Raw genomic sequence first — 13929 nt, forward strand, 5'->3', positions numbered from 1 at the left:
GTGTGTGTGTGCGTGTGCGTGTGCGTGTGTGTGTGTCTATGTTTGCTTATGTACAGGTTGCTAGACATCATGGTCAATTTTATATAGGAATGACAGTGGATCTTGACGGTTCATATGAGTAAGTATGTTATGTAATGTGTTACAGTATATTATTGATACATGCTGTCTCTAACGCTGCAACAGTGATCAAAACAAGACTGCAGCATTGAGTGTTAATATTATAGACTAACCTACAGACATGATGGTGTTGTTCTCTAAGGTGGCTGGATGGATCTCCAGCAGTGTTTACAAGGTGGGGTGAAAATCAACCAGAGTTTCTTAACAGTGATGAGAACTGTGTTGTCTTGAACCACTATAACGGTGAGGACATTCAGCATGCCCCCTTGAGGGCATACCTGCATTATTACACATACCACATGAACCATAGCATCCCTATATGCTGGACATGTCACAATAACATTGCAAACACTGAGTGACAATAGCAGTTCTACAAGCTCATTGTGAGCTTGTAGATTGACTATTTTCTGAAAAGAGATATGGTACCGTACTGCCATCTAAAGTTTGCACGAGTGGCTTGTTTTGAACAAAATGCTTTTCTTCATACTCCATCCTTATTGGCGGATTTCAAACATTGATGAGATGAGAGATTGATTGAGACAATAACCTATACCTGACCTGGCGGAGACCTGTGCTCTGACTCTCTATAATGTGTTTGCTGTGTAAAAATGAACATTTTATCTTCAATGTATTCACAGGGTTCTGGAATGATTTCAATTGTGGTGTTGAGCACAAATCCATTTGCAAACGCAGCGCCTCACCCCCTGTCAACACAACTGTAGCCCCCACTGTGGCTCCTAAAGGTGGCTGCCCATCAGAGTGGACCAAATTTGGCTCAAAGGTCAGAGGTCATTGTTAACATTCTGACTTGTTGAAGGGTTGTATCAGAATGTAAAGTAACATGTATGTGCACTCCACCAATTTTAAACATGCAACCAGTGTGTGTAATGTTTTGTTCTTTAGATGTGGAAATCTCTATATGTGCTCCTTAGAGTGTAAAGACACTCAATGGATATTTCAGTGGTATACGATCTCTTTGGGAACCTGCTATACTGTCTCTATATGGGTTTGCCCATTCTCTCAGAAGTTTAAAGTTAACATACTCTAACATTTGATACCCACAGTGTTACCAAATTGTTCAAAAGCGTAAAGACACATGGACTGATGCAAGGAAACGGTGTCAGGACAAGGGTGGAAATTTAGTCTCCATTATGTCAAGGTCTGAGCAAGGTATGTTCTATTTCCTTTTCTTAGAAACATGTATGCACAAAAATACAATCTAAATATAGCACTCATTAACATCTTGCAGACATGTTGCACAATAAAATCAAACGTTTTCAAAATCATTCAGAGATTATACGATTTGGCTTTTTTGTCGGCAGGAAAAGCACCCATTTTAAAAGAGGTTTCTGTATGTGTTCTTGATGTTTGTTTAGAATAATAGCATTCTAAACAAAGACTTTAGTAGGCTACCATGACACTTAGCGGAGGTCCGGTGGTCCATACAGTATAACTGTGCATCCATAACGGAACAGTGATGAATTTCCCTTTGTTTAATGTTTGTCCTACAATGGGTACACTTTTTTTCTTTTCCTTTTTTATACATTAATGTGTAATAAATGTTTTAAAGCTGCTATAAGCAATAATATGTCAAAATTGTTTTTTTTTTTTAAATTCAGACAGCCCGCAATGGGTAAAACGCTCCCAAAAAGTTTTTGTCTCTGTGACACATCTAGGGGCCGCAATCTGCATTCAAAGATTTTCCTAGAAGCTTTGTCATTGGTCAATTTGCCTGTGTGCTTCCTGATTGGTTAGTCATTGCGACCAGGTTTTTTCGACCAATGACAAAGCTTCTAGGAACATCTTTGAATGCAGATTGCGGCCCCTAGATGTGTCACAGAGACAAATGTTTTTATATTAAGACTTGTATGCATTTTTCAGCCTTTCTGGTCATCCAAATGGCAACAGCAGCGGCTCCAGACCTTTGGATTGGTTTGAATAGTCTAAGAGGTGATGAATTTTACTGGACTGATGGGCGACCAAGGAAATATTCAAATAAGGGCACGCCTGTAAGTAGAGTATTGAGATCTATTAACCACTGACGTCCCTATTCTATGAATGTCATAATAGGCGCACACTCACAACACAATGCGTTGTGAGCTTGAGAGATTTGTGTAGAGGGGGAACAGGATCGATTCAATATGTTATTGATGATGATTCTAAAGGTATAGGCAGTACAGTGGGTTAAAAACACACAGCAAATGGATGGCACAAAAATCCAGAGGCTTGTTTCCATTGTGATCCATTAAACATGCAACACTGCAACACTTAAAAATGCAAAACAAACAACTGTACAAAACAACAGTGCAAACAAACTACGCAGCAATATAGAAAATCATATACAGATTAAATTCAAGATAATGAAGGGAACAATGTATTGACCCATGGGGGATCCTGGTCAACAAAGTATATAGGGTTCATGCTGTTAAGAAATGTAATTGAGTGCATCTATGCTTACTACAAATGTGACTAAATTTGACTGAGGGACTGCCATTGGATTTTTTTGAATTTTCGTTTTTTCTTGTCATATGAAAGCAGGGAATCATAGCTTCAAATTGACATATTGGTTGTTCAGTTTGACCCACCAGTTTTGGAGATATGGCTTATAGAGTAATGTCTTGCAGAAAACAGTGAGTTGAGAAAACAGGCTTGAAAGGTTCACTTCTGTGGACTCTAACATTACACCTAGCTACACGTTTAAGCATTTATTTCATATTTACATGTCGATTTCAGCTCTGACACTTATTTCAGACATGCTCTAGTATGTGAAGAGTCTACCTGTGCTATTAACTCAATTTGAAGAAATAAATAAAAAATGTTTTTCTCCTCTGGTGAAAAGCTGTAATTTGCGCGATGGCAGGCTCTCAGTCAAATCTGGTCACAAATATTAAGCTTTCTTAATGCTGTTGCTTATTTAGGAATTTCTATGACATTCTAATTTTTCATTCCAGGGATCCCGTCGACAAATTATATCAAATCATTTTCATCGTAGATGGAATGAGGTAACATGTTCTAACATTGTTATGTAATGAATTATTCTCATGAGTAGTGTAATTCAATACAGTATTTAAACATAATTATAAATCTCACAAACTCCTAAATCATACTGACATACCGTAAAGCTGATAGTTTACTCCAGAGTAAACTCCATATGTTTGATGATGAACCTTGTAATGTACAATGGCTATTTGAACTGTATCTTTTCGCATTAATCCCATTCCTTAATGTCTTGTCCAGGATCAGTGTGCTGTTTTGAACAGCAATGTTGACCAGGGGTTTGGGACATGGCTATTAAAGTCCTGCAATGACACCAATGGATATATCTGCATGAGAAATGTTGGTGAGTTAAATTTGTGACCTAATCTTTTCTTCACCGCACGACCAATGAAACCCTGTTTCATACTTGCTATAAATATTCAGAAGTATTTATCTGAAATAATTCATATTCTGCTCAAGTCTATCTCACATTGAGGCAGTGCCTCTGTTTTGTTTACCAAAAACAAAGTGTTACATCATTTTTGGGTGGTTCTGTATTACCTGGTTCTATACATACATTGTTCTGTTATTGAATGGAGATAAACAATAAACAAGCATTTATACTGTATTATACAGTATGGTTCTATGGTAAGCCAAACATTTGTGCATTCTATTGTATTCTGTTAATCTGCACTTAATCTGAATGACTTTAACTCCTAGAGATGAATGATTCTATACATCTAAGAAATAATAAAGTACTGCCCATAGTGATTTTACTTTTATTTTATTCTCCACAGAGCAACGTTTCCAAGTTGTTCCAGAACCAATGACTCCTGACTACTATGTCCAACTGGGTAATGACTCTATCAAAGTTCTGACTCAGAATGTGACCTGGGATCAGGCTAAGAAGCTTTGCGAGGCTGATGGTGCTCAACTGGCTAGCATTCGGAATGACTTGTCACAAGCCTACGTGGAACTGCAAGCTCTGAATCTCAACACACCTTTATGGATTGGTCTCAATACAAATCAGGTAAGTACATGGTTTATACAAGCTGAATATAACCCAACTGAATTACTTTAATAGTATTAAAGTCATTTAGTGTTACACACTGAATAGTTTTGGGTATAGTTGTTCCATTGCAACGTTTTGCAGTCATTTTGATAATTTGCGTATATTCATATGTGTAGTATTTGTCAGTCTAATTTGAGGTCTATCATGTTGCTGTTATATGGGGGTAATTCATTATGACTATGTATGGATATATGTGTGCATGCGTGCAATCCGTGTATGTGTGTATGTATGTGTATGTACGTATGTATGTACAGTATGCATGTTTAGATCCTTTTTAAATGAACCATCCCTGCTTTCAGACTGGAGGTTACTTCAGGTTCATTGATGGTTGGAACCTGTTCACAACCTACTGGGCACAAAACGAGCCAAGCAGAGGCCAGCCCTGTGTGAATGTGGACGTGGATGGAAAATGGAAGACTGCTCTGTGCAATCAAACCATGAATAGTGTCTGCATGAAGACTACAGGTATGACTAGGTATTATTTAAACACAATAATAAAAGAGTCATGCCCTTTATAGCGAATAGAGAATATAGCGATAGAATGGTACAGTATAGTAAATAATATAATAGCATAATAGTCTTTCCCCATAGCATGTGCACTCTGGTTCATGTGTAATATTATAATACTATTGTACAACGTTATTCCGGTTTAATTAGTAAATTGTCTTCGTCTTACGCAAATCAGAGTTGCCATTCCGAACAATGAATTCTGTAACTTGAATTTGTTCATCATAATCGCTCACACCTACAGAAGTGCCCCCGCCGACTGAGGCAGGACACTCAGGTGTTTGCCCTGACCACACCACCAAAATCCGGGAGCATAGTTTCTTCATGACTCCAGATTCAGATGAGACTTTTGCCTGGGTGCCATTTAGGGATCATTGCTACCTCTTCATGACGGATGAAAGTGATTGGCCAGATGCAGCATCAAGCTGTGTAAGATTAGGTAAGTTCCCCCCCCCCCCCCCCAACCCTCTCTCATACGCACGCACGCACGCACGCACGCACGCACGCACGCACGCACGCACGCACGCACGCACGCACGCACGCTATATGTATCTGTATATAAATGTGCATTTCTCTGGCAGAAACAAGCTACCCGTATGTCTAAAATATTAAAGATGGAGTGCCACGATTCTTTTTCCACCCTAAAACATGATCATCATCATCAGGTATTATTATATAAGGAGGAAGAACTTTTTCCAAAAAGTGTACAGTATTTGTTAAAATCATGCTTTTATGTGGACACGCCCACCAGTTCATTAAGTATGCCTGGTTTGCCTGGTGGGTGGTGATGGGTGGTGATCCACCTGAACTGAAGCCGCACCCACAGCTGTAGTTGTATGATAAAGGGGGAGGGGTTAGGGGAGGGGCTGATAGTGTGATTTGAGGATCCAATCGAGTTAGGAGGTTTAGTCAGAAGCGATTTTTTAAATAGCACTGATTTATTAAAGAAATTGTAAGCTGAAAAATGGAGATAGCTAGCTGGTTTCTGTCCAACAGCGACGTTGCTGTCGGGAGGAAACCACCTAACTCCATTTTTAAGGTTTTTGATTTTTGAGGAGCCTATATTCAGCTATTAGTGTAGATTTTCGTATTACACAAAGATTCAATTCCCATTGACAATAAGAATTTATGTCATATGTGGACCAAAGCTATTGAACACCCTTTACGCCTGTGTGTTGGATAAAAAAAATCACACCCGTGTGAAGTGAGGGGTGCTGTTATCTAGCCTGGCTAATAAGCCAGACTAATATCACACAACACTGTCGCGGTATATCAGTCTGGGCTGGCTCCACTTGGATTTCATTTCCCGGGGAACATTTTCTCTTTGACGCAATTGGTCAGAGCTACTGTCAGTCAAAAGTCTCAAGCATTGAACGTCACTGTACCAAAGCCCGCCTATATTGCATACCGTGTCCCGATTGGTCCGACCTGTTCTCTGCTGTAGGAAAGAGGCGTGCTACTGAGCCTCGCCAGACCGTAATCCGCTGGTAGGCAACTTTTTTTTGCCAACGGCTGATTCGGTCTGGTTTATTAACCAGGCTAGCTGTTATCATCATACATCATTGCATTCCGGCCAATCACAATTTGCGTCCTCACCTTCGTCTTCAATGTTTGTGTTTACACAATACACAAGCACTCAAAGCTGGCCATTCATTGTCAATGGCATATTGGCATTCAATGTTTGTGTTTATTGAAACACTCAAAACTGGCCATTTATTGTCAATGACATTCAATGTTTGTGTTAGACAATGTTTGTGTTTACACAAACCCTCAAAGCTGGACATAGGAGGGGCTAGCGCCCCTCAAAAAGAATTGAACCAATGAAAAGCATTAAAAAGCACTTCGGACAAAACCTTTTAACTCCATTAGACCCTCAAACTGTCTGCTAAAGCAGCTAACTCCACCACCTCTCTCCCACTCATGCAAGTATATAAAGTCACTATACCAACTTTGATGAGGCAGTATTGCTTTGTTTTAAAAAAATATATAAGGTTTTCTTCATTTCCTGAAAAGATTTTTAATTTCCTGAAAAATGAACATTTAAGTGGTTTCTTCTCAACAGCAGAGATATGTGTAATATATTAACTGTCATTTTGTGTCATAAAGGTGGGGTTCTAGCCAGCATTGGAGATCCAGCTGAGCAGAGATTTATTAAAAGCAAGGTGGAAAAGCTTAAAGACAGCCACAGTGCTTTCTGGATAGGCCTGTACAAAACTCACAAAGGTACGGCAGTCTTCTTTATCATAACAAACGTTCTATTGCCAAAACAATGAGTTATAACGAGTTCCTGATTAGGTCAAATTCCATTTCGGTTCATTTGTTTAGGCCTTTGGGTAGGCTCTTTTTCTATGTTCTATTGGTCATAACGGATGAATCGATGTATATGCTGTGTGACATGGTTTGTTTTGTGTTTGCTAGACTGACAGTCATCCAGTAGGGAAGGGTATAGTCTATCCAAAATCAGGAATGTGTCAACACGCCAACACAAAATAAAATAAAGTAAATTGCACAATAGCATTGATACCGATATTTATAATAATATCTATTTACTTACATATATTGTTCAGCTTGTGCTTAGATTTGTGCATTTTCAGTTCATTTCTTTTTTCAGACATCGTGGTAGAGGAAACCAGTATTCATGGTTGTTTTGTTGAAAAACAATGATAAAAACATACAGTACTCTTTCTATGTAGGGACGTGGTTGTGGCTGGATAAGACACCCATAGACTACGTGAACTGGGCTCGATATGAACCCGATGATGACACTTATGGAACAGTTCATTCTGACGATGGCACGTGGAGGACTGGACACCGCTGGCATACCAGGGCCTATATCTGTGAAACGCCCAAAGGTGAGACCAACATTCCACATTTAAGCCCGAGTTATACTTGGTTGCTTGAGGTTGCCACATTGAAAATAGCCGATCTACAAGCTCACTACACAATACACATCGAAGCGTGAAGATTTGCGAGCTAGATCCATTTTTGGCATGCAGCAAAGTTATGTATGCAAACTAAGTATGAATCAGGCTATAGTTTGCTGGGGCAAAGATGTTGTGATTAAATTCCTTATCAATGATGATTATTTTCCATTCTCCTCTGCCAGAGATCACAGAACAGTTGCCAACAGTTGGTAAGATTAATTCATTAATCATAATATTATGTACTATTTCTCTCTTTAAAAAAAAATATATATACTGTTGTTGCATTTCTGAACATTAGTTTTGACTGATTATTTTGTTCCTTTGATTGTGCAGCTGCTCATAAACAAGAGGGAACTCACCAACGACATCATGTCCACTCAGCTTTGGTAGTGGTGCTGGTATTAACGGTGCTCTCAGTCCTAGCGGTCACTGCTTTCCTCCTCTATAAGAAGTCTGGCCGTCCCTTGCCTACCTTTGACAATCCACTCTACTTCAACCGTGAGCGCTCCCTGCAGCCTAACATGATAGACACCAGCCAGCTGGTAGGAAATGCAGAGGTGGAGGAGAACCCAGAGCCTATTATAACTTTGTGATTAGCAAACAAGTCGTGGTGTACAGCTAATCGCTTTTTGTATGTGGATTGTGGAAGTAATTAAACTGTGGCAGGTGACATGTTACTCAGGAAAAAGGACATTTCACCATGTTTGATGCTTTATTGACATAATTTCACCTGCAATATAAAGATAAACATAGTTTTATACTTATATTAACTGAATATTTTTGTATGCTGTTACATAGTTTTGCATTGTTTTTAAAAACAATTAATTTGTAAAGATGTTTGACACTGGTTAATGAAGAATGAACCTTGTACTATGTACCTTGTAACATGAAAGTTATATTATATAAAACCTGCATGTACATAAATGTTAATGATCGTCTTGTTAACTCATAAACTCACAGAAATAAAATTCTGAATGTCTCAGAAACGTATTAAAGCGAATTCAAATAAATCTAGGCCTACGAGTACATACAGTAGCCTACACGGGGATGCAGGCATCCAGAGATGTTGAGAGTGTAATATCCTTAATTGTAATAAATATCACAATAGATATACAACAGACTTGGCATATATTGTTTTATATTACTTCATTTGACATGATCCCATTCCATTTATTCATTCAATATTTATTTATGTTGTAAATACAAAGCTTATGAAATCAGCCAGTACCATGTCTTCCCAATGCAATCAGAAGCAGTACTGCAGCTGCGTCATGGGGGTTGACTGGCCACAGGCTGACTAAATAAGCTATTTAAGCCTGATAACTGATTTAAGCGGTTGTTTCACCCCGCAGTACCGCTCCTGGCTCCAACATCTTTACTTTCCACTCCAAATTCTATCATCTGTAGCTCTTTGCTTTTTGGATCCGATACATGCGAAAAGGGTTTTTTCCACTGCTCTTGGAGGGCTCGACCCATTTCGACCCATACATGTCAGGGATATCCTCCTGACACAGAACCTCTTCTCGGAGCTAATAGCGGAGGGTGAGGTTCCAAACGGGTTACCCACCTATTATTCTGAACTTATGCAGCCAATGCAGGCTATAGTTGGAGAGTCCAGCTTAGTAGCTATGGTCTTATTCAGAGGCAGTAAGGAATGGATGTCTTATATGTTGTAGTGTAATAAATCTGGTAAATTACAATTGAATTAGATGCTGGGTAGCCCTGCCTTTTGCTGTTTGTTATTGTTAAGTAAAAGTGGTCAACGGGTGCTCGAACAAAAAAGAACAGACTGCAAAAGGAAGAAGAAGTCTGCACAACTTTTTGAAAGCTCCCCAAAAACTTACCAAGGCGGGGTAAAAATCACAACGTTTCGGCCTCTGTGGCCTTTGTCAGGTATATTGAATAGCAACGCATAGTACAGGTATATATAGAGGTATAAGTGGTGATAGATTATAAAATGATAATAATAAGAAAAATACTTTAATAGTTACCTAATAGTTATAAAGGACTGTATGAGAAACATGAGACCAAAAATAGCCAAAGTTAAACCCAAATGTAGTGCTGTCTTTACCTTTAAAATGAGTGAATTGCCCTTTAAATCCTGAAGTTACCAAGAGAGCTTTTTGAACCATATAGGGAAACCCCCAAAAAATAGAAAGACCAGATATAGTAATTTTGAAGTCAGACGCAAGAAACCTAGGAGAATAGTTTAAGGTTTTAGAATGTTTTAGTTGAGTAAGATCAATTTACAATGAAATGTGTTGGAATTCGGAAGTACAGTTACACAATTGATTTAGAGAAATAATCCAAATGTCGATCGGCCCGAACTGTCTTCTCCTGAGCATTGTTCATAGTTTAGTAGTGAATTTAGTAGTGACGATGACATCAGTTTGTTGACATTAATCCATTGGCTGGGGAACAGTTCATGTCCGGGATGTCAGATGACCATGTCCATGGTTGGCGATGGTTGGCGCGCTCTGAGTGGTTCAGTTGTCGTGGACCCACGTGGAGTCGATCTCATTGATGGCGCCTCGATCCGGAAGGGCATGAAGGCTGTTGCGTTGTTATGGCAACCTGATGATATATGAAACCCTTTCCTTACTGACTTCTTACTTCTGTGAACTCTGACAGATATAAGTGTTTTCTGACTCCCACTAGCCACAAGGTCACACTAGCTAATACAGGGGCAGCTGCGTGCACACTGAATTAAAAACACTGTGCCACAGTATTGAAAGTTAACTGGCTGGGGGGAGACATTATGGAGACTGTATATCTGAATATGGCGTCAAAAATATATCATCAATGGTAATATAGGGCCGAGAAATGGACAACAAAATAGAACAATGTGACATGACATATGGGATGAGATGAAAACATATTTTGGTCATTTCTAGTTGAAAATATTTCAAACCTCGGTGGCCAGATAAAAAAACACCAGACATGAACGCGCAGTGCAGAATAGACGACCCAGCACCTCATCATGTTGCGGCCTTTTCCAGCACAGTGCAATTATCTGGCGCTCAAAACAATTTAAAACACTGGGGATTAAATGCTTTGGTAGACCTTACTCTAGCTATACAATGAATACGCTGACTTCAGGTTGTATTGAGTAATCAGCACACCCTGTTACGCAGTTATTTTTGAAGAACTGACTTGCTCCCACTGCCTTATCCTTCAGATATGTCTCTGCCAAAACCAAAGAACTAAAGAGGTAGTGAAACAAGAAGATATACTCTAGAAATTAAAGCTGTGATTGTCAGTTAACACACAGGATGTGACTGTCGTCTTTCATGGCTATATCCAGAATGGACAAGACATGTTCTCAGAATCTCTGTGCACAGTAACCTGATTAAAAACACCACATGTTCAGACTACAGAATTTCATCCTTGCTATGTAAGGTTATAAGTATAATTGTAATCCGTTCTGGTATTTCATTGTTTTACGGGCAAGGTCCCACTTCGAACATTCGGCAAAAATAGACAATACAAGCTGTGATCTACAAGCTGTGAGCTATAGACTATTTTGCCAAAAAGATTTGTATTGTTGTAAAGGGGAAAAAAGGAGTGGGCCAAGTACAGAGTAGCCTGCCTACCTCCAAAAATCTATGTTGTACATAGCAACAACTACCCCCAAAGAGGTTCCATGCTTGAAAGGTAAGGTTACAAAAAGGGGTTCCTGGTCTAAATGGGTTAAGATACAATTTACTATTTTACAATTTACAATTTAGGCATTTAGCAGACGCTCTTAATCCAGAGTGATTTACAATAAGCAAGAACAAAAAGCATGGCAATACATCATATACATAAAAAGTAGTTCATGAAACATGCGTAAGCTAAGAACATAACAGTGGAATATATCTATATAATGAAACTATATGAATAAACTATACATATATAATATACTATACTATACATATACTATAAAGTGCTATGACTACATAAAAAGCAATTCTGGTGCTGTCTAAGTAACATGCTATAAGTCTGTATAAAATGCTATCTAAGTCTACATGAAGTGCTATCTAAGGGGCTAGGGCAAGTGCTACGGGACATGATGGAGTCTAGGGCAAGTGCTACGGGACATGATGGAGTCTAGGGCAAGTGCTACGGGACATGATGGAGTCTGAAAAGGTGGATTTTCAGACTATGGAACTAATGGAAGATAGGGAGTGAGGTTGCAGTTCTGATTGTAATGGGAAGTGCAGTTTTGGTGTCAGAAGGGAGAAGAGTTTGGGACGTGTGGAGTGTTGTCCCGGCGTTTTTACTACCAGCTTCCCTGCGTTGGCTGATCTGAGTGCGTGGGAGGGTTTGTAGTTCGATCATACTTGCAAGATATGGGGGAGCCATACCTTTGGTTGCTTTGAATGCCAGCATCAGAGTTTTGTATTCTGTGCGGGCAGCGACCAGGAGCCAATGGAGGGAGCAAAGAAGGGGGGAGACGTGTGAGAATTTTGGCTGGTTGAAGACCAGGTGAGCTGCAGCATTTTGGATCAGTTGGAGAGGCTTAAGTGCACATGCCGGTAGGCCGGTAAGGAGGGAGTTACAATAGTCTTGAGTTTTGATAAGACTGTTGTCTGGATTAGGAGCTGGGCTGACTTTATTTTCCTCATATTCCTTCTTATAGGCTACTCACTCTAGTCTAACGGCTATATCTTGTGCCACCCTTTACCCCTTATCCCTAAACTTTAAACATTTTAAAATGGTTAATAATTAAATAGTTCTTAACCTGTCAGGTTCTCTAGGTAGAACTTCAGTGGATATAAGCGCTTTTTGAAATGACACCCAAGGGATGTTGGGGCATCCATATACAATTCAACTTTTAACCACTTAACGCAAAGCATTGTGAGCTTGCTGATCTGCTATTTTATGCGAACGTTTTCCCTTAGAACATGGATCCTGGGGTTTAAGTTGTCTGTTGTCTGGCACTCTGAAATTGATGAAGTGTATTGAAAGAAATGTGGATTTCCTGAGAAAGGTTCTTTACCAGATAATAGTAGCATGCAGTAGTAATGATCTTTATATCACATCTTTCAAAGCAGGCGTTATTTCTCACATTGCTTTTACAAGAATATATTTGTGTGGATTGGAGTGGCATGCCTAACAGAATTGAATTTGGACAGGAATATAAAACAGCAAACATAGGATTAGATTTGCTGAATGAAATAATAATGTTTGCACAACTCTTGCACAAGAGTTGCACATTGCACACCTCTTGTCCCTTCTGAGATTCTACATTTCTTTGGAAGTATTGTATAGTGTTAGACAAGACAGCATATTCAGCATTGTCTTGCCGTTCTGAACACCAAGATTGTACAATACCTCCCCCAGTCGAGTAGTCATTGAGAGAACACATTTCAAAGGAAAAACCAAATCTGTGATTCATATGTGGTGCTAAACAAACATCTGATTCATAAAGATTAGTCATTGTACCCGGTACAATGGAGGATATAGTTGATGCGGTTATCTGACAATTGTCACACCAGGCAAATTTATAACCGCACTAATAGTGGCCTCAACACTGTTCATAATTATTATGCATAATTCAAATTGCACCGTCTTAACAATTCTTAGCTACAAGCTATTCTTAAAACAATAAAAACTACCCTGAATGCAAATGACTGAGAATCTCAGAATGAAGTTTACAAGTTTGGAAAGTAAGGCTGTGAATGTCTGTAGTAAAAAAGGAGAACAACCAACATCCGTCTAGTACTGTTTGCAGACGGATAGGGGTTTCGGTATTCTGTAAGAGCTATGTTCCAGTAGATCCTATGTGCATACACATAATTCCATGTATCCATGTGCATGACTAATGAGAGCTTTGACATCTTTCACTTTCTGTAAGGCTTACAAATTGCTAACTGACTAATCAAGTCTAAAGGTAAATGTTATGCTTTTGTGTCAAGAATCAGACAATGCTAACAACAGCAATAAAATATACAATAATAGATAATACTGGATAGGACACAAATTGCTCAGCAAATCGTTGTGGAGAGATGCTGCAAAATGTTTGGGTAATTCATTTAAGCTAGAATAGATCATGGCCATGAATATACATAATAACAGTAGCCACTTGTGTAGGCTCAGGTTGCATATCAACTTTTGAGTTATGGAGAAATGAGTGTGTTTGAAAAGTGTTCCTTGTTTCCCAGAAGAAAGACAATTTGTGATTGAATTATGCAACACTTGTGACGACATAATGTGACGTGAATTTGTCACTGCTATTAAAGTTCCCTCTTTTGACCCCGGCCTGCTCACATCCTACAAGTCCTCTGCTGTCAATGCATGGGCGATGCCGTTTCATATGAGAACAATGTTAATTATGAGGGGAACTGTTGC

General features: G+C 39.1%; 2 protein-coding genes across 2 annotated transcripts in view; both read left to right on the forward strand.

Moving 5' to 3' along the window:
• Window positions 1-13929, forward strand: part of LOC306943329 (macrophage mannose receptor 1-like) — a 49681-nt gene that overhangs the window by 11210 nt on the left and 24542 nt on the right. The window contains exons 18-25 of the mRNA XM_079529586.1: window positions 57-118; window positions 260-360; window positions 756-898; window positions 1182-1287; window positions 1999-2126; window positions 3069-3119; window positions 3355-3457; window positions 3891-4123. Of these exons, the coding sequence (XP_079385712.1) occupies window positions 57-118; window positions 260-360; window positions 756-898; window positions 1182-1287; window positions 1999-2126; window positions 3069-3119; window positions 3355-3457; window positions 3891-4123 (927 nt within the window). The remainder of the gene's footprint in view (window positions 1-56; window positions 119-259; window positions 361-755; window positions 899-1181; window positions 1288-1998; window positions 2127-3068; window positions 3120-3354; window positions 3458-3890; window positions 4124-13929) is intronic.
• Window positions 4444-8645, forward strand: LOC306943749 (macrophage mannose receptor 1-like; the record flags this gene model as incomplete). Its single annotated transcript, XM_079530279.1, has 6 exons — window positions 4444-4630; window positions 4917-5111; window positions 6779-6895; window positions 7366-7524; window positions 7779-7805; window positions 7930-8645. The coding sequence occupies 6 exons, from the start codon at window positions 4444-4446 to the stop codon at window positions 8187-8189; spliced, it is 945 nt and encodes a 314-aa protein (XP_079386405.1). The 3' UTR covers window positions 8190-8645.

Source organism: Electrona antarctica (assembly GCF_951216825.1).
Source record: "Electrona antarctica genome assembly, chromosome: 19".
NCBI lineage: Eukaryota > Metazoa > Chordata > Actinopteri > Myctophiformes > Myctophidae > Electrona > Electrona antarctica.